This window comes from Mustelus asterias, chromosome 15 (genome assembly GCF_964213995.1).
Source record: "Mustelus asterias chromosome 15, sMusAst1.hap1.1, whole genome shotgun sequence".
Lineage (NCBI taxonomy): Eukaryota > Metazoa > Chordata > Chondrichthyes > Carcharhiniformes > Triakidae > Mustelus > Mustelus asterias.
Window position 1 is genome coordinate 66037720 of NC_135815.1, and position 22060 is coordinate 66059779.

At 43.6% G+C, this 22060-nt stretch overlaps 1 protein-coding gene across 2 annotated transcripts in view; it reads left to right on the plus strand.

Moving 5' to 3' along the window:
• The first annotated feature begins 412 nt into the window (after window positions 1-412).
• pgm3 (phosphoglucomutase 3) overlaps window positions 413-22060 on the plus strand; it is a 122008-nt gene continuing 100360 nt past the window's right edge. The window contains exons 1-2 of one of the 2 annotated variants that reach the window (XM_078230032.1): window positions 413-619; window positions 10836-11020. In XM_078230032.1, coding sequence (XP_078086158.1) covers window positions 413-619; window positions 10836-11020 — 392 coding nt within the window. The remainder of the gene's footprint in view (window positions 620-10835; window positions 11021-22060) is intronic. The other variant, XM_078230033.1, reaches the window with a different exon arrangement.

The window sequence follows — 22060 nt, forward strand, 5'->3', positions numbered from 1 at the left end:
CCCGCCTTCCCGTCCCCCCACCCCCCCGCCTTCCCGTCCCCCCACCCCCCCGCCTTCCCGTCCCCCCACCCCCCCGCCTTCCCGTCCCCCCACCCCCCGCCTTCCCGTCCCCCCACCCCCCCGCCTTCCCGTCCCCCCTCCTTCCCGCCCTCCGCTGCCTTCCCGCCCCCCCTGCCCGCTCCCCGCCGTCCCCCCCGCCCATCGCCCCCGCCCGCCCCCTGCCGTCCCCCGTCCCCCGCCGTCCCCCTCCCGCCGTCGTGTCCCCCCCCCCCCCGGCGTCCGCCCCCTGCCGTCCCCCCCCCCCCTGCCGTCCCCCGTCCCCGCCATCCGCCCCGACGTCCCCCCCGGAACTTGTCATAGTCTTTTTCTATATCGAAAAATACTTACCTCCATGGCCTTTCTTTTAACAGATATGGCATGTCTTCAAGAAGTGGCATCAATTTCTGGACTGCATCCTAAACCTGTCGGACTGGTTCTTCAATATGGAACAGCAGGATTCCGTGCAAAGGCTGATCAGCTGGATCATGTGATGTATCGTATGGGCTTGCTGGCAGTGTTGAGGTCCAAGAAAACCAAATCTACTATTGGCGTAATGGTCACAGCCTCCCATAATCCAGAAGTAAGGTCTAATGCAAAGCTAATTTTCCATTGAGTAATTCATTCTAATTTTACACTTGTCAGCTAGTTAGTCAAAAGAAGAATCTAAGATTTACAAACAGACTGAAATGAAGACAGAAAAGACCAGTTGCTCATAAAGCCTTTTCCTAACTTTTTTTCAAATTTCCAACTTTTCCCATTTTTGATGAAAAGTCATAAGCCTGAAACACTAGCTGTTTCTTTCTCCAGATGCGGCCTGACCTGAGTATTGTATTCTGATGGTGTAACCTCTGCACACTGACCACATTTGCAATCCCATTTAGTGAGGCAGATTTGAACATTTAAAGATGTTAGAAAACAAATTACACTGACTGCTTCATAGCAATAATTGTGATTCTCAGCTAATGTTCTGGAGACCCGGGTTCGAATCCCGTCACAGGATGGTGAAATTTGAATTCAATAAATAAAATATTGAATTAAGAATCTGCTGATGACTATAAAATCATCGTTGATTGTTGGAAAAACCCATCTGGTTCACTGATGTCCTTAAGGGAAGGAAATCTGCTGTCCTTACCTGGTCTGGCCTACATGTGACTCCAAGTCCACAACCATGTTGTTGACTCTTAAATGCCCTCTGAAATGGCCTAGCAGGCCACTCAGTTCAGGAGCAACTAGGGATGGTTAATAAATGCTGGCCGCCAGCAATGCCCATGTCCCATGAAATGCCCCTGAATGTCATACATTCATTTAAATTGATCCTGTCCTAATAATGTGACAGCGTAATTCGTATTTGCATTTTTCAAAAGTGGACAACAAAACCATGTCTTGAGATGCTGGAGCTTCCCTGATGGTTAGCAGAGAAGTGCACCATATGGTAAGTATCAAATAGGTATCCAAAACAATTGTTTCCTTGCTTTGTGAGGCATTAACTGATTTCATCATAGATTGTAGCAGGAGCACCTGCAATTGGTAAATGAACAGGGTAGAGAAATGTTAACAAATTGAGCTGGTGTGTTTTATTCTTTATTGTTGCATTTAGAATTTGGGTGTGAGCACTCTTTGGGTCAGTTGTATGGGCCCCATAATTGAACGTTTTTTGTTCAGTGACTCCATCTGACGAAGGAGCATTGCTCCGAAAGCTTATGGTATTTGCTACCAAATAAACCTCTTGGACTTTAACCTGGTGTTGTGAGACTTCTTACTGTGCTTACCCCAGTCCAACGCCGGCATCTCCACATCATGACTACTTTCTCTAATCCAGGGGTCTCCAAACTTTTCAGTACGAGGGCCACATCGTATATTTCACACATTCTCGGGGGCCAAAGAAAAAAAATTAGTTTCATAAATGAATGAATAAAATTTAAATGAATGAATAAGTTTTATTTGGATCATCTTTGTAATCAACATGATATGATTCAGAACAAAAGAGAAATGTGACAATTACAAAGAAACAATGCCGTGCTTACACTGAGAAATGATATATAATGAGTAAAAATGTCAAACATTAGCAAATGCTCTGACAAAACAATCAATTACTTAACTGCAGATGAGAAAAGCAGGCTATTCATTTCTTAATTAATTTTATTTACTGAAAGTTTACAAATGTTTACTTGAAATGAGAATTTTCCCAATTTTATGGCACACAGTAAAAAAAATGAACACGCCCCAAGATGGAACTTCAGTAAAACAAAGCAAAGAAATTCAAAATAAACTTGAACCATTAATAAAGGTCGAACAAAAATACATTCAGTCTGCACCTTTCTACACAATTCTGGCAATTGGAGTTTTCAATCATAACCAACAAATCATGAAGTTTTGCACAAGATTAATGGGAATGATGGAACTGCTTTTTTAATTTCAAAATATTGCTGAACTGAGGTTTCAAGCTTGAAATTTTTGAAAATGTTTGTTCACACTATTCTATGATTTCTATGACACAGGTATGTTGTACCAAAAACTGATACAAATCCACAAGCAAATCACTTCAAATTTGGAAACTACTCAGGCTGCAAAAGATTTATAAAATTAGATCAGATTTCCTTCTTTATACTTGTCTTTAAGCATGTCATCTGATTGGAGATCAATAATTTCCATTTGAAACTGACTTGGGAGTGTTTGATATGTAGGGATATGGGGGTAGGGCCTGGGTGGGATTATGGTCGGTGCAGACTCGATGGGCCGAATGGCCTCTTTCTGTACTGTAGGGTTTCTATGTTTCAACATTGCAGCCAAATGGATTTTGAAACAGTTTTATTTCATCTGTGTTTCCATCAAGATCAGAAAATCGTTCCTGAAATTGTTTTTGCAAGTCCTTAATGATTTCTGTTGCAAATGAAGAAGGAAATTCTGCTTCACTTCATGAAAGTTTTCACAACATGGAAAATGAACCAAGTTATGAACTTTCAGCTGTCCTTGAAATAGCATCAGTTTTGCCCTGAATGCCTTGACATGGGCAAATAGATCACAAATCAAATTTGTTTCACCTTGCAACTTCAGATTCAATTGATTCATATGGCCTGTCACGTCGGCAAAAATTGCTAATTTCCAAAGCCAGTCAGTGTTTGATAAAAGTGGTTCATAGAACATAGAACAGTACAGCACAGAACAGGTCCTTCGGCCCACGATGTTCAGGTCGATTCTTCTCTGTGAGAAAGGAATCAATTTCCTCTCTGAGCTGAAAGAACCGTGATAGAACCTTTCCACAACTAAGCCATCGAACTGTTGTATAATAAGGCAAGTCACCAAACTCAGAATCAGTTTCTTTCAGAAAATCACGAAACTGGCTATGATTAAGCCCGTGAGATCGAATGAAATTCATTGTTGAAACAACAGGTTTCAGAACGCAAGACATATCCACATATTTTCCGCACAATGCTTGTTGATGGATAATGCAATGCAAAAACATGGGCTTTGAGAATCCACCAACCTCTCAAGCTTTTGTGATTTGTCCAACCAAACCTTTCTTCACCTCAGACATGTTCTTTCCTCCATCAATTGTCATGCATTGCAGTTTATTCCACTCCAGGTTATATTCTAACACAGTTTTTTGCAATTCTTTGAAGATGTTTTCTCCAGTTACTGTGCTGTGCATGCTATGCACTGATGCTAATTCTTGTGTCACATTAAATTCACTGTCGACGCCACAGATTAATACTAGGAGTTGTGATGTGTCACACACATCAGTCGATTCATCAAGTGCGAGAGAATACAACTGAAAATTTCTTGCCTTGTCTGCAATTTGATTAAATATATTGCTTCCTATATCCTCAATTCTACGAGCAACAGTATTTGGCGCAAGACTGATGATTTTGAACAGATTTGCTTTTTCTGGGCACAACTCTTCCACTGCTTCCATTATACGCTCTTTGATGAGATCTCCGTCGGTGAATGGCTTTCCTCTTTTAGCCAACACATAAGCTAGTTTGTAACTGGCCCTGGTTAAAACTTAATTTTCTGTTATCTTCTGCGTAAAAAAAGCTTGTTGGGAAGGCAACGTGTGTTGCATCTATTCAAATTTTTCCGAACGCTGTGTTCCTGTGAATTGGGAATAACTTGGTTCATGTTTGGTCTCATAGTGCCGACGTACATTGTACTCCTTCAAAACTGCAACAGTTTCATTGCATATGACACACAAGGCTTTATCACCTGCTTGTACAAAGAAGTACTTTACACCCCATTCTTCATTAAACAGGCGGCACTCACTGTCCACTTTTCTTTTCCTTTTTCCTTCCATAACTGAATTGCTGCCATCATTGTCATTGTTCTCGCTCATTTCAGACAGATGGAGCTTACGGATTGGATAAAGCAAATGTCACTCAGTCAATGCAGAGCGGCAATTGGATAACAGATGTCTCAATTGCTGATTCGTTTAATGAACTTTCAGTCACAGGACGGCAGCTCTGATTGGATAATAGGCCGGTAAAGAGGGTGGGGATTCCCATGGGTCCATCAGACACTGCACGGAGCGGCAGCAAATGTCTGGCCTGTGGCTTCCGTCCCCGCGTCCGGATCCTGAGTCAGCGGCGGGGTTCTGGATGCGGGAGTGTTTTAGGCAACGAGAATCCCGTCCCGCCCCACTGGCTGCGGGCCAGATGTTAAAGAAGCCATCCCCTACGGACAAGCCCTCCGTATACACAGGATCTGCTCGGATGAGGAGGATCGCAACGGACACCTCCAGACGCTGAAAGATGTCCTCATAAGAACAGGATGTGGCCCATGGGCCGTAGTTTGCAGACCCCTGCTCTAATCTATCGATGTAACTGAATCCTTCATCTCATCTCTAAAGGTTGCCAGTCAAGTGGATAGAGCTGTGAAGAAGGCCTATAGTGTGTTAGCTTTTATTAACAGGGGGTTGGAGTTTAAGAGCCGTGGGGTTATGCTGCAACTGTACAGGACCTTGGTGAGACCACATTTGGAATATTGTGTGCAGTTCTGGTCACCTCACTATAAGAAGGATGTGGAAGCGCTGGAAAGAGTGCAGAGGAGATTTACCAGGATGCTGCCTGGTTTGGAGGGTAGGTCATATGAGGAAAGGTTGAGGGAGCTAGGGCTGTTCTCTCTGGAGCGGAGGAGGCTGAGGGGAGACTTAATAGAGGTGTATAAAATGATGAAGGGGATAGATAGAGTGAACGTTCAAAGACTATTTCCTCGGGTGGATGGAGCTATTACAAGGGGGCATAACTATAGGGTTCGTGGTGGGAGATACAGGACGGATATCAGAGGTAGGTTCTTTACGCAGAGAGTGGTTGGGGTGTGGAATGGACTGCCTGCAGTGATAGTGGAGTCAGACACTTTAGAAACATTTAAGCGGTTATTGGATAGGCACATGGAGCACACCAGGATGATAGGGAGTGGGATAGCTTGATCTTGGTTTCAGATAAAGCTCGGCACAACATCGTGGGCCGAAGGGCCTGTTCTGTGCTGTACTGTTCTATGTTCTCTCTCAGCCTTCATATCCTTTCTAAAAGTGCAATGCCCAGAATTGCTCACACTACTCTGGTTGAGGCCTAACTAAATGCCCTCCAACCTCTGCTAATGCACCCTCTATAAAATTATATCCTTTTTTATATTGCCTCTCCTTGTACTTCCTACCAAAATGTATCACTTCACACTTCTCTGCCTAAAGTATCTGCCACAATTTTGCCCATTCCACCAGTCTTTGTCACTAATCTCAAGATTCACAATTCTTACTTTTGTGCTCTCCACTCCAGAGGCTAGGTCATTAATAGATAATAAGAAAGCAATGGTTTTATTAGTGACCTCTTGCACTGTCTGGGAAGGTTGTGGAGGCCAGATATTATAATCTTTAAAAAGTATTTTAATGAGCATTTGAATTATCACAACAATGGGATTAGCATGACTTTAGTGGCAATTATTGTTGGTGCGCACTCAATGGGCCTAAGGGCCTTTTCTGCCCTGCACATCTCTGAACACCACTATATACTATCCCCTATTCTGAAAACATCAATACTCTTACTTCCTGTCACTCTGGAGACTTTGTGTATGCTGCCACTCATGCTCTTGTTCTATGGAGTTTGTTTGCTGACAAGATTGTTACGTGGTGCTTTATCAAATGTTTTCTTTAAGTCCACGTATATCAGCTGCATTACCTGTTATCTCATCAAAGACCTGTTAACTCATCAAAGAAACTCAAATCAAGGTAGCATAATTTGTCCAGACTTTCGTTAATTAATATAGGTCTGTTAAAGTGACTGTTAAATTTCATTCACCAGGTTAAAGTCCAACAAGTTTATTTGGTAGCAAAAGCCACAAGCTTTCAGAGCCTTAAGCTCCTTCTTCAGTTGAGTGGGAATTCTGTTCACAATTCCCACTCACCTGAAGAAGGAGCTTAAGGCTCCGCATTTACCACTTTATTCGGCAGCTCATTCCACACACCCACCACTCTGCGTGAAGAAGCCCCCCCTAATATTCCCTTTAAACTTTTCTCCTTTCACCCTTAACCCATGCATTCTGGTTTTTTTTCTCCCCTCGCCTCAGTGGAAAAAGCCTGCTTGCATTCACTCTATACCCATCAAAATCTTAGACACCTCTATCAAATCTCCCCTCATTCTTCTACGCTCCAGGGAATAAAGTCCCAACCTATTCAATCTCTCTCTGTAGCTCATCTTCTCAAGTCCTGGCAACATCCTTGTGAACCTTCTCTGAACTCTTTCAACCTTATTTACATCCTTCCTGTAACTAGGTGACCAAAACTGTACACAATACTCTAAATTCGGCCTCACCAATGCCTTATATAACCTTGATGTGGAGATGCCGGCGTTGGACTGGGGTAAACACAGTAAGAAGTTTAACAGCACCAGGTTAAAGTCCAACAGGTTTATTTGGTAGCAAAAGCCACAAGCTTTCGGAGCCTTAAGCCCCTTCTTCAGGCGAGTGGGAATTCTGTTCACAAACAGGGCATATAACGACACAAACTCAATTTACAGAATAATGATTGGAATGCGAATACTTCGAGCTAATCAAGTCTTTAAGATACAAACAATGTGAGTGGAGAGAGCAGTTGAACCAGTTTCCCCTTGTCACAATGGATGTCTCGGCACACTACACCAGCATCCCCCACGATGATGGCATTGCTGCAACGGCCTCAGTGCTCAACGCCGACAACTGCCAGTTTCCAGATGCAATTTTACAACTCATCCGCTTCATCCTGGACCACAATGTCTTCACCTTCAACAACCAGTTCTTCATCCAGACACACGGAGCAGCCATGGGGACCAAATTCACACCTCAATATGCCAACATCTTCATGCACAGGTTCAAACAAGACTTCTTCACCGCACAGGACCTTCAACCGATGCTATACACTAGATACATCAGACAATTTCTTCCTTTGGACTCACGGTGAACAATCACTGAAACAACTATATGATGACATCAACAAGTTCCATCCCACCATCAGACTCACCATGGACTACTCTCCGGAATCGGTTGCATTCTTGGACGCATGCATCTCCATTAAGGACGGTCACCTCAGTATACCGCAAGCCCACGGATAACCTCACGATGCTCCACTTCTCCAGCTTCCACCCTAAACACGTTAAAGAAGCCATCCCCTACGGACAAGCCCTCCGAATACACAGGATCTGCTCGGATGAGGAGGATCGCAACGGACACCTCCAGACGCTGAAAGATGTCCTCATAAGAACAGGATATGGCACTCGACTCATTGATCGACAGTTCCGACACACCTCAGCGAAAAGCCACACCGACCTCCTCAGAAGACAAACATGGGACACGGTGGACAGAGTACCCTTCGTCGTCCAGTACTTCCCCGGTGCGGAGAAGCTACGGCATCTCCTCCGGAGCCTTCAACATGTCATTGCTGAAGACGAACATCTCGCCAAGGCCATCCCCACACCCCCACTTCTTGCCTTCCAACAACCGCACAACCTCAAACAGACCATTGTCCGCAGCAAACTACCCAGCCTTCAGGGGAACAGTGACCACGACATCACACAACCCTGCCACAGCAACCTCTGCAAGACGTGCTGGATCATCGACACGGATGCCATCATCTCACGTGAGAACACCATCTACCAGGTACACGGTACATACTCTTGCAACTCGGCCAACATTGTCTACCTGATACGCTGCAGGAAAGGATGTCCCGAGGCATGGTACATTGGGGAAACCATGCAGACGCTGTGACAACGGATGAATGAACACCGCTCGACAATCACCAAGCAAGACTGTTCTCTTCCTGTTGGGGAGCACTTCAGCGGTCATGTGCATTCAGCCTCTGATATTCGGGTAAGCGTTCTCCAAGGCGGCCTTCACGACACACGACGGCGCAGAGTCGCTGAGCAGGAACTGATAGCCAAGTTCCGCACACATGAGGACGGCCTCAACCGGGATATTGGGTTCATGTCACACTATCTGTAATCCCCACAGCTTGCCTGGACTTGCCGAGTCTCACTGGCTGTCCTGTCTGGAGACAATACACATCTCTTTAACCGGTCTTAATGCTCTCTCCACACACATTGTCTGTATCTTAAAGACTTGATTAGCTGTAAGTATTCGCATTCCAACTATTATTCTGTAAATTGAGTTTCTGTTTGTGAACAGAATTCCCACTCACCTGAAGGAAGGGGCTTAAGGCTCCGAAAGCTTGTGGCTTTTGCTACCAAATAAACCTGTTGGACTTTAACCTGGTGTTGTTAAACTTCTTATTATATAACTTTACCATAACACTCCAACTTTTATACTTGATACTCTGATTTATAAAGGCCAATGTACCAAAGGCACTCTTTACGACCCTATCCACCTGTGACGTCACTTTTAGGGAATTCTGTACCTGTATTCCCAGATCCCTCTGTTCAACTGCACTCTTCAGAGTCCTACCATTTACCCTGTACAAAGTAGAGGTTTGTCCCTTTGGAAGGACAAACCTCTACTTTGGTTTGTCCTTCCAAAGTGCAATATCTCACACTTGTCTGCATTAAATTCCATTTGCCATTTTTCAGCCCATTTTTCCAGTTGGTCCAAATCCCGCTGCAAGCTTTGAAAACCTTCTTCACTGTCCACTACACCTCCAATCTTTGTATCATCAGCAAATTTGCTGATCCAATTGACCACATTATCATCCAGATCATTGATATAGATGACAAACAACAATGGACCCAACACCGATCCCTGCGGCACACCACTAGTCACAGGCCTCCACTCAGAGAAGCAATCCTCCACAACCACTCTCTGGCTTCTTCCATTGAACACAGTAAGAAGTTTAACAACACCAGGTTAAAGTCCAACAGGCTTATTTGGTAGCAAAAGCCACACAAGCTTTCGGAGCTCCAAGCCCCTTCTTCAGGTGAGTGGGAAATATGCGCGATCTTCTTGGAGATCCTCTCCACCTGGAGCCGGTTCTTCCATTGAGCCAGTCCCTAATCCAATTTACTACCTCCCCATGTATACCCAGCGCTGAACCTTCCTAACTAACCTCCCATGAGGGACCTTGTCAAAGGCCTTGCTGAAATCCAGGTAGACAACATCCACCGCCTTCCCTTCATCCACTTTCCTGGTAACCTCCTTGAAAAACTCTTAATAGATTGGTCAAACATGACCTACCACGCACAAAGCCATGTTGACTCTCCCTAATAAGTCCCTGTCTATCCAAATATTTGTAGATCCTATCCCTTATCACACCTTCCAATAACTTGCCCACCACCGATGTCAAACTTACTGGCCTGTAATTTCCCGGATTTCTTTTGGAACCTTTTTTAAACAACGGAACAACATGAGCCACCCTCCAATCATCCAGCACCTCCCCCGTGAATACTGACATTTTAAATATGTCTGCCAGGGCCCCTGCAAGTTCAACACTAGCTTCCCTCAAGGTCCGTGGGAATACCCTGTCCGGTCCTGGGGATTTATCCACTCTGATTTGCCTCAAGACTGCAAGCACCTCCTCCCCTTTAATCTGTAAAGGTTCCATGACCTCCCTACCTGTTTGTCCTATTTCCGTAGATTCCCTGCCTGTTTCCTCAGTAAATACGGATGCGAAAAAACCATTTAGTATCTCCCCCATCTCTTTTGGTTCCATACACAGTCTAACACTCTGGTCTTCAAGAGGACCAATTTTATCCCTCACTATCCTTTTGCTCCTAACATACCTATAGAAGCTCTTTGGATTTTCCTTCACTCTGTCTGCCAAAGCAACCTCATGTCTTCTTTTAGCCCTCCTGATTTCCCTCTTAAGTAGCTTCTTGCTCTTTTTATACTCCTCGAGCATCTGATCTGTTCCTTGCTGCCTGTACATTTCATACAACTCTCTCTTCCTCTTAACCAGTGTTACGATCTCCCGCGAGAACCAAGGTTCCTTATTCCTATTTACTTTGCCTTTAATCCTGACAGGAACATACAAACTCTGCACTCTCAAAATTTCTCCTTTGAAGGCCTCCCACTTTCCATTTACATCCTTACCAGAGAACAGCCTGTGCCAATCCACACTTCCCAGATCCCTTCTCATTTCATCAAATCAAATAATGATTTAGTACCTCAACTATGCTCTCTACCTCCATGCATAAATCTAGTTTTTGGTCCTTATTCGTCCCCACTCTTTACCATTTTTTTGCTAATTATATGCCTTGTGTGGGATATTGAGAGCAATGAACAGTCCCAGTATACATTGTCAGCCAATTGACCACAGATCAAGAGAGTTTGTAAAACCATCTGGAGTCTTGGCATATACAATGCTGTCTTAAATTTATTATCCATTACAGGAAGACAATGGAGTGAAATTGGTTGATCCTTTAGGAGAAATGCTTGCATCTGAATGGGAAGTACATGCCACACAGCTAGCAAATGCAGAAGAACCGGATCTGAAATCTGCCTTTACCAATATTCTTGACAAGGAGTCCGTGAACTTGCAGGAAATGGCTCAGATTGTTCTTGGCAGAGATACACGGTATGTGTTGTGGTTTTAAAATATAGATGTAACGGGTCAAAAGAGCATAATTTATTTCTCAATTTTTGGGGTTGAGAAGAAGGTTCTGTTTAGTCAACTGGTATTCCATTGTTTTCAGTTTTGTTTGTTGTGTCTGTATAAAACATGCCGGTAATTGTTTTGCAGAATTATTAAAAGGTATTAAGCAAGGAGACTTCAGAATTGGTAATTAGTTGTCAGCTTCTTGCTTCTGTGATATCTGCTCATCTTATTAAATGCCTAAAACTAGTATTGAATACTTAATTCATGGCACTGTCCTGTTTCACACTGAAATAGGGAATTCATGAAATTCTGTTTGTTCTAAGCCAGGTACTCGCACGTGTACAACAATCTTTTAAAATGCAGGCTGAACGGATATTTGGCGAGATGAATCATTACATCAATAATATCATAATTAAGTGAAAATACATAGCAGCCATGATGACTGGTCTTAATTTGATTGCACCGTAATACCAATTAAAGGATATACCATACCTAGAACATAGACATAGAACAGTACAGCACAGAACAGGCCCTTCGGCCCACGATGTTGTGCCGAGCTTCATCTGAAACCAAGATCAAGCTATCCCACTCCCTATCATCCTGGTGTGCTCCATGTGCCTATCCAATAACCGCTTAAATGTTCCTAAAGTGTCTGACTCCACTATCACTGCAGGCAGTCCATTCCACACCCCAAGCACTCTCTGCGTAAAGAACCTACCTCTGATATCCTTCCTATATCTCCCACCACGAACCCTATAGTTATGCCCCCTTGTAATAGCTCCATCCACCCGAGGAAATAGTCTTTGAACATTCACTCTATCTATCCCCTTCATCATTTTATAAACCTCTATTAAGTCTCCCCTCAGCCTCCTCCGCTCCAGAGAGAACAGCCTTAGCTCCCTCAACCTTTCCTCATAAGACCTACCCTCCAAACCAGGCAGCATCCTGGTAAATCTCCTCTGCACTCTTTCCAGCGCTTCCACATCCTTCTTGTAGTGAGGTGACCAGAACGGCACACAATATTTCAAATGTGGTCTCACCAAGGCCCTGTACAGTTGCAGCATAACCCCACGGCTCTTAAACTCCAATCCCCTGTTAATAAAAGCTAACACACTATAGGCCTTCTTCACAGCTCTATCCACTTGAGTGGCAACCTTTAGAGATCTGTGGATATGGACCCCAAGATCTCTCTGTTCCTCCACAGTCTTCAGAACCCTACCTTTGACCCTGTAATCCACATTTAAATTAGTCCTACCAAAATGAATCACCTCACATTTATCAGGGTTAAACTCCATTTGCCATTTTTCAGCCCAGCTTTGCATCCTATCTATGTCTCTTTGCATCCTATCTATGTCTCCTGCCCATTATCGGTGTTTGCCTTGCTTGGTTTAAAACCTGACTTGTAACTAATGATACCTTCTTTTGTACTGGGCAGATTGAAAACTCCCCTGGCCATCCATTTTTGTTCATGGGCCACACTTCAAAAGTCACTGAACTTTCACGAAGCAGAAGACTGTTTATATCCAAGCGCAGTACATTCTGCGATATGGATGCACGAGTAGTCGAGAGAACAATACTGCCACTTGCCCCATTCTTTCCTAGAAGGTTGCTTTCCACCTCCTGTTGTTTTCAGTGTACTTCTCTCTCTACGCTCACACATCTCCACTTTCTCATGCATTCCTGAACTGGATTGTTGACTCCCCTTTCCTGACACGAGTCTCGTTTTCAGAAAAATAGATGAATAGGTGGATTCCGTTTGAGATCGTAAACAGTATTTGAAAATCCATTCATCTGGCAAAACATAAAAATGCAAATCTCATAATTTGGTCTCGTACATTAACCTAGAAGCTTCAATGAACCTGGTACATGAGGTTCAATTAATGCTAAATTTCATTGAACATGATGCATAATATATATGATTAATAATCTAATCTACATCATAAGTCTGCCTGTCAGAAAGAATTGGGTACTCACAGAGATTGAATCCATTGATCAGCTTCAGATAAGCATGATGGACTGTGTCTTCTGGGTTTGTGCCCATTATTAGATGTGAGCCTTTCTGGTCCATTTTGGCTTGTGGTTGAGTGTTGGGCCATTTGAGAGCTGTTGAATGGGAAGCCCTCATGAGTTTTGCTCTAATCCAAAGCTGGCAACCAGACTGAGCCTTGCATCCAGCTCAGCTCCTCTGTGACTCGCTGCCAGGGAATTCTCTCGTGTGTCTTTCCCTTTGCACAACCCTTGACTAATCAATCTAGAGCACAATCCCCATCTGAAACACTCTCTGTCCCCTTGCCTTCCACCCTTCTTGCCATGTACTCCCTTCCTTTTCCCAATTTCTCATTGTCCCTCCTTTCACACATTCCCTCTTTCAGCGTGCTGCTGCTCCATCACAGCTACACATTTTCCCACTCTGCCCAGCTGCTTGCGCTTTTGCATTGGTTGGGGTTTGATGCTCAGCCTCGCTTGAACTGGATGTTTTGAGTGGCAAGTTGAATATGTTTCAGCATACAGTATGTTACCAATTGCTGTGTTTCTTGGAGGAAACTTGGTTTCTAACTATCCGCTGGCTTTTTTCATTTAGTAAGAACCCTTGCAGCTTTCCAGTTAACAAACAGGAATGCCTGTGCACCATTCCAGTTTCATATGGGGGTCAAAGAACAAACAACAGCACAGGAACAGGCCCTTTGGCCCTCTAAGCCTGTGCCGGCCATGGTGTCTGCCTAAACTAAAACCGTATGCACTTACGGAGTCTATATCCTTCCATTCCTATCCTATTCACGTGTTCATCAAGTTGCCCTTAAATACTGCTATTGTTCCTACTCCCACCATCTCCCCGGGCAGCGTGTTCCAGACATTCACCACCCTCTGTGTAAAAATCAAAGGAATTTGAAACAAAATGAATGTCTGGTGTCCTTTTAATTACTAAGTTAGGCTGATGTTTAATATTTATGGAAAGTAAACTCCATTTTTGGTCCCTTGACCTAAGTGTCTCAAAAATCCAACATTCAAAGTAACTTTTTTTTTCAAAACCTCTTGAAAGAGGGTCAAAAACCCTAAGGCACAACATGTTCTTTCTAATCACTTGAAATTTACTTGTGTCGGTTCTTCCTTGAGTTAGTATACATGGCTGAAATTCAATTAACATGGGGGAAATTCTATTTAGTGGTGCACTGGTGCTCTAATATGTTGTACCACTGTATCACTTGTGAACCATTACCTAATAAAACATTTATTCATCTCCATTTTGGTAGGGAAACCCAGAGGTAATATCAGAGAGGAACACTGAGGTGTATAGAATACTGGATAGTACTACAGTAAGAAATGGAAGTTATTAGGTGGGTTCAGAGGAAGAGAGAAAGTAATAAAATCTCAATCAAAGTTGCTGTGCATGTCTGTGAATGTCGTGGGGTAAATAAGATTGGTGATTTCCTAACAATTCTGTAATTGCCATTTATGATGTGGAGATGCCGGCGTTGGACTGGGATAAGCACATTAAGAAGTCTCACAACAGGTTAAAGTCCAACAGGTTTATTTGGCAGCACTAGCTTTCGGAGTCTCGGGCTCCTTCATCAGGTGAGTGAGGACTTGTGTTCTCAAACAGGGCGTATAAATTGTCTTTATATGCCCTGTTTGAGAACACAAGTCCTTACTCACCTGATGAAGGAGCCTGAGACTTCGAAAGCTAGTGCTGCCAAATAAACCTGTTCGACTTTAACCTGGTGTTGTGAGACTTCTTACATTGCCATTTATGTCATGGCTATAGCAGAGGTGTGGTTCAAAGGCAGGACTGGGTATTAAAATATTCTTAGATACAATGTGTTCAGTAAAGATGGCAGTATTAAGCAGAATATTGCAGTGCTAGGGAGAGTAGATGTCCCAGAAGGGTTAAGGACAGAATGTATTTGGCTAGAACTAAGGAACAGGAGAGGAGTGAGTACATTGTTCAGTGTAATCAATAAGCCACCAACTAATGGAAAAGATATAGAGGAACAAATTTGCAAGGGAATTACACAGCTGCAAGAACCATCAAATAGTTATAATGGGGGACTTTAATTATCCAAGAATAGATTGGGATTATAGTAGTGTAAACGGTGAGAAAGGCAAGTATTCCTAGTGTATTCAGGAAAATTTTCTATAGCAGTATTTTTTTCATTTCAATGAGAAAGGAGGCACACTAGACCTGGTTCTTGGGAATCTGGCAGGCCAAATAGATTAAGTGTCAGGGAACATTTGGGGAATTGTGATCATTGTATCATAAGGTTTTGGTTGGCAAAGGACACAGAACAAACCGGAGTAAGAATAATTAATTGGGAGAAAGCAAATCTTCGATGGATCTGGGTCAGATAAATTAGAATCAAAAGTTGGCAGGAAAATCAAGGGGAAATGTAGGGCAAACAAATGCAGAACTCCCTTGATGAAAGTGATGGAGGTTGAGAATGAAGAGGAAAAGGTGTATTATGGTAGATGTCGGGTGGGTAATACAATTGAGAACCAGGCTGAATATGGAAGGTTGCAAAGTGAAAAAGGAAATAAGAAAAGCAAAGAGAGAGCATGAAAAGAAACTGGCAGTGAACATAAAAGGTAATCCCAAAATCTTCTGTCAGCATTTACTAGTAAAAGGAGGAGTGGGGCTAATTCGGGACCAATAAGAGGATTTACACATGGAGGGCATAGCAGAGGCATGAAATGAATATTTTGCATCTGTCTTTACCAAGGAAGAAGATGCTGCACAGGTCATGATGAAAGATCAGACAGTTGAAGGATTTAAAATTGAGGAGGATGATTGGATAGTCTGTCTGCACTTAAAAGTTGAAAAGGCTCCAGGACCAAATGAGATGCGTCCAAGGGAATTGAGAGTGGAGATTGCAGAGACACGAGCCATTATTTTCATGGCTTTAAACTCTAGGGTGGTACCAGAGGAATGGAGAATTGTAAATGGTACATCCTTGTGCAAAAGAGGGTGTAAAGGTAAGCCCAGCAACTACAGGCCAGTAGGTTTAACTTTGGTGGATGGGAAACTTCTAAAAACAATCATTTGGGATGAAATTAATAATTTGTTACATGGACAAATTTGGGTTAATTAAAGAAAGCTAACATAGATATGGGAAAATCATGTTTGACGAACTAGTCAGAAATTTTTGAGGTGGTAACCAAGAGGGCTGATGATTGTAATGATGATGATTTGGGTGCAGATATTTGATACAGTGCTGCATAACAGAATTGTGAGCAAAGTTATAGGTTATTGAATAAGAGGGACAGTAGCAATATGGATACACTATTGGCTGAGTGACAGGCAACAGAGTAGTGGTTAATGGGCGTTTTTGAACTGGAAGGAAGTTTGCTGTGGCATTCCTCGGGTCAGTGTTGAAATCTTTGCTGTTTTATATATATTTGGTATACAGGGCACAAGTTTGAAAGTTGCAATTGATACAGAACTTGGAAGCATTGTGAACTGAGGAGGATGATGTGGAATTTCAAAATGACGTGGGCAAATTAGTGGAATGGGTGGACAGGTGGCAGATGAAGTTCAATGAAGTGATTCATTTTGAAAGGAAGAACACTGAGCAATAACATCAAATAAAGGATACAACTCTGAAGGGGTGCAGATGTAAAGGAGCCTGCATAATTATTAATAGACCATACTGTCCAAGAGCATGGAAGTTATGTTAAATGTGTATTTTTTTAAAACTGGTTCCGCCTAAGCTAGTGAAGTTGGGACTGTTTTGCTTGGAGAAGAGAAGACTGATGAGACTTGATAGAGGTGTTCAAAATCATAAGGGAGCTGAAAAGAATAGAGGCGGACAAATTGTTCCTACTCATGAAAGCATCAAAAATAAGAGGCACAGATTTAGGGTAACTTGCAAAAGAATCAATGGCGAAATGAGAAACCTTTCAAGTACCAAGTGGTTAAGATTTAGAATGTTAAATGTGGTGGAAACAGGTTTAATTGAGACATTCAAGAGGGAATTGGATTATTATCTGAAAAGGAAGAAGGTGGAGGGAGGGGAATGGCAGGAAGTGAAACGTTCATTTGGAGAACCAGCACAGGCACAATGGGTTGATTTGTGTCCATCTATGCTGCAACAGCTCTGTGATTCTCTCTTAAATATTAGTGTACCCAGCATTCACAGCCTTTTAAGGGAGTGTTCTGGAAAAGTGCTTTCTGATTTCACTCCTGAATGGCTGGCTCAAATTTTCAGATTAAACCTTTTTGTTCCAGATTCTGGATTCAGAGGAAATATGATGGAGCAATAAAACTATCCAATCCCATAATCATTTTAAATACCTTTTGTTTGATTGCTCCTTCACCCTCCTTTGAACTCTTAGTGCAAAATTAATAATTTTCATTGTAAAATTTTACATGGTATAACCATAAATTTGACTTAATGTTACTGCTCCCACCATGAAAACCTTTAAACGGCTTTTATGCAACCTTCTGCCATAATTTAGCCTTGTAAAACCTGATATCACTCAAATAAATCTTACTGTACCCTTTCCCAGTCCAATCTTTCCTGAGACTTGGAGCCCAAACTCTGATAGGGTCAGATCAAAGTTCTGTACAACTGAAAACTTTCTGCTTTTGTACTCTGTAAATCTCAGGATCCCACGCGCTTCTTCTTGATTGCTTTCTCAACCTGTCATGCCACTTTCAATGGTTTATGCACATATACTGGCCTCTCTCTTCTTGGACCCTTTTTAGAACTGTACTTTTTAGTTCATACTGACTGTCCTTGTTTTTCATACCAAAATGTAACACTTTGCACTTCTTTGTCCTAGATTCCATCTGCCTATTTCACCAGCCTGTCTATGCCCTCTTGAAGTATGTCAGGCATCCTTCTCACTGTTCACTTTATTTCCAAGTTTTGTGCTTTCTGCAGGTAAGGATTGGTTCTAATATCAACCCCTACCCCTGGGGATCACCCTGTACCCTCTTTTAGTCCGAATAACATCCATTCATCACTGCTTTCTTTTTCCTGTCCTTCAGTCAATTTCATATTCATGATGCCACTACTACTTTTATTCCATGGACTTCAGCTCAGAAGCCTATCATATGACACTATCAAATACATTTTGGAAGTCCACATTAACCACATGTCTCTCACTAACTCTCTCTCAACACACCCAAAAACATCATTCAAGTTAAATATGATTTACTTTTATCAAATCTGTTCTGGCTTTCCTTAATTAATCCACACTTGCCCAATTTTATCCCAGGTTATTGCTTCTAAAACTTTCTGGCTATTAAAATTAAACTGGGTGGCCTGTAGTTGCTGGGTTTATCCTTGTAAACCTTTGAAGGTGGGTGTAACATTAACAATTCCCCAGTCCTTTGGAACCACCCCTCTCCTATAAGGATGGGAAATTTAGCCAGTGCCTCCCCAATTGCCACCTTACTTTCCTCAACAACGTAGGATGCATTCTATCTCGTTCTGGTGACTTATCAACTTAAAGTACAGCCAATCTTTCTCATACCTCATCTTTTTAACTTTTTAGCCCATCAATTATCTCGGCTGCCTCTTGTTTCACAATTATTTTGGCAGCTTCTTCCTTCTTAAATAAAAAGGAACGAGCTCATTTAGATCTCAGCCATGCCATCTGCTTCCATACATTTTTGGTCTTCTGTGTACAATTTATATATGATGTGGAGATGCTGGCGTTGGACTGGGGTAAACACAGTAAGAAGTCTAACAACACCAGGTTAAAGTCCAACAGGTTTATTTGGTAGCAAATGCCACTAGCTTTCGGAGCGTGCTGCTCCTTCGTCAGGTGGAGCGGGAGATCTGCTCACAAACAGGGCATACAGAGACACAAACTCAATTTACAGAATAATGATTGGAATGCGATTCTTTACAGCTAATCAAGTCTTAAAGGTACAGACAATGTGAGTGGAGAGAGCATTAAACACAGGTTAAAGAGATGTGTATTGTCTCCAGACAGGACAGCTAGTGAGATTTTGCAAGTCCAGGCAAGTTGTGAGGGTTACAGATAGTGTGACATGAACCCAAGATCCCGGTTGAGGCCGTCCTCATGTATGCGGAATTTGGCTATCAGTTTCTGCTCAGCGACTCTGCGTTGTCGTGTGTCGTGAAGGCCGCCTTACTCGAAGATCAGAGGCCGAATGCCCGTGACCGCTGAAGTGCTCCCCAACAGGAAGAGAACAGCCTTGCCTGGTGATTGTCGAACGGTGTTCATTCGTCCGTTGTCGTAGCGTCTCCGTGGTTTCCCCAATGTACCATGCCTCGGGACATCCTTTCCTGCAGCGTATCAGGTAGACAACGTTGGCCGAGTTGCAAGAGTATGTACCGTGTACCTGGTGGATGGTGTTCTCACGTGAAATGATGGCATCCATATCGATGATCCGGCACGTCTTGCAGAGGTTTCTGTGGCAGGGTTGTGTGGTGTCGTGGTCAGTGTTCTCCTGAAGGCTGGGTAGTTTGCTGCGGACAATGGTCTGTTTGAGGTTGTGCAGTTGTTTGAAGGCAAGAAGTGGGGGTGTGGGGATGGCCTTGGCGAGATGTTTGTCTTTATCAATGACATGTTGAAGGCTCTGGAGGAGATGTCGTAGCTTCTCCGCTTCGGGGAAGTACTGGACGACGAATGGTACTCTGTCCACCGTGTCCCATGTTTATATTCTGAGGAGGTCGGTGCGGTTTTTTGCTGTGGCGCGACGGAACTGTCGATCAATGAGTCGAGCGCCATATCCTGTTCTTATGAGGGCATCTTTCAGCGTCTGTAGGTGTTATGAGGGCATCTTTCAGCGTCTGTAGGTGTCTGTTGCGATCCTCCTCATCCGAGCAGATCCTGTGTATATGGAGGGCTTGTCCGTAGGGGATGGCTTCTTTAACGTGTTTAGGGTGGAAGCTGGAGAAGTGGAGCATCGTGAGGCTATCCGTGGGCTTGCGGTACAGTGAGGTGCTGAGGTGACTGTCCTTAATAGAGATGTGTGTGTCCAAGAATGCAACCGATTCCGGAGAGTAGTCCATGGTGAGTCTGATGGTGGGGTGGAACTTGTTGATGTCATCATATAGTTGTTTCAGTGATTGTTCACCATGAGTCCAAAGGAAGAAAATGTCATCGATGTATCTAGTGTATAGCATCGGTTGAAGGTCCTGTGCAGTGAAGAAGTCTTGTTCGAACCTGTGCATGAAGATGTTGGCATATTGAAGTGCGAATTTGGTCCCCATGGCTGTTCTGTGTGTCTGGATGAAGAACTGGTTGTTGAAGGTGAAGACATTGTGGTCCAGGATGAAGCGGATGAGTTGTAAAATTGCATCTGGAAACTGGCAGTTGTCGGCGTTGAGTACTGAAGCAGTTCTCCCACAATCCCAAGAGGCCAACAGCGAACATGCATTCCAATCATTATTCTGTAAATTGAGTTTGTGTCTCTGTATGCCCTGTTTGTGAGCAGATATCCACTCCACCTAACGAAGGAGCAGCACGCTCCGAAAGCTAGTGGCGTTTGCTACCAAATAAATCTGTTGGACTTTAACCTGGTGTTGTTAGACTCCTTACTACAATTTGTATAGCCATGGACTCTTGAATTTCCTTTCATGCGAGTTACCTGTCCATTCTTATCCCCTCTCTGCCCCTCATATCTTTCAATTTCCCTCTTTGTTTATTCAGCCACTTCTCGCTTTTGTTATGAACATGACGTATGTAATATCTCCACTTTATCTATTCTAATTTTATATTTTTTTGTCATTAGGGAGCTCTGGTCATGGTTATGTTATTTTCTCCCTTGTGGTGATGCACCTAGACTACGTAAGCCATTGCTTCTCTTGCAGCAGCCTATTATTCAGTTAATTTTGCATGCCAGCCTTAATTTGGTTTACCCTTGACTGATGCGTTCTCAACCCATTGAAATTGGCACTCTACCTTGTAAGTACTTTACTCTAGATTATTCTGTGTCCTTTTCTTTTGCTAAAGTTCACTTCGATCGCTGTACCCCAACTGGCATTTGCTCCATATGATCCCCCCCGCCTGGGCCCTGGCCCCCCGCCCGGGCCTCGCCGCCCGCCCCTCGCCCCCGCCCCTCCCCCGCCCCTCGCCCCCTCCCCCGCCCCTCGCCCCCTCACCCCCCCGCCCCCTCGGCCCTCGGCCCTCGGCCCCCGGCCCCCGGCCCCGGCCCCGGCCCCGGCCCCTCGGCCCCCGCCCCTCGGCCCCCTCCTCCAAGTCATTGATAAAAATCACCAATAGAGGACCCAGCACGCTGGTAACTGTTGTCCAGTCTGAAAATTTTCCATCCACCACCACCCCCTGTCTTCTATGAGATAGCCAGTAACTTTTCCAATCGGCCAAATTTCCCTTTATCCCACACTTCCTTACTTACTTCATGAGCCGACCATGGGGAACCTTATCATACGCCTTAATAAAATCCATGTATATGACATCAACTGCTCTACCTTCATCTACACACTTTCTTACCTCCTCAAAGAATTCAATCAAATTTGTGAGGCAAGATTTACCCTTCACAAATCCGTGCTGACTATCGCGGATTAAGCTGCATCTTTCCAAATGGTCATAAATCCTATCCCTCAGGACCTTTTCCATTAACTTACCGACCACCGAAGTAAGACTAACCGGCCTGTAATTACCAGGGTCATTCCTATTTCCTTTCTTGAACAGAGGAACAACATTCGCCACTCTCCAGTCCTCTGGCACTATCCCCGTGGACAGTGAGGACCCAAAGATCAAAGCCAAAGGCTCTGCAATCTCATCCCTTGCCTCCCAAAGAATCCTAGGATATATCCCATCTGGCCCAGGGTACTTATCAACCCTCAGGTTTTTCAAAATTGTTGATACACCTTCCCTCAGAACACCTACCTCCTCCAGCCTACCAGCCTGTATCCCATTCTCATCCTCAAAAACAAGGTCCCTCTCCTTGGTGAACACTGAAGAAAAGTATTCAATTATCGCCTCTCCTATCTCTTCTGACTCCATGCACAAGTTCCCACTACTATCTTTGATTGGCCCTAACCTCACCCTGATCATTCTTTTAATTCTCACATAAGAGTAAAA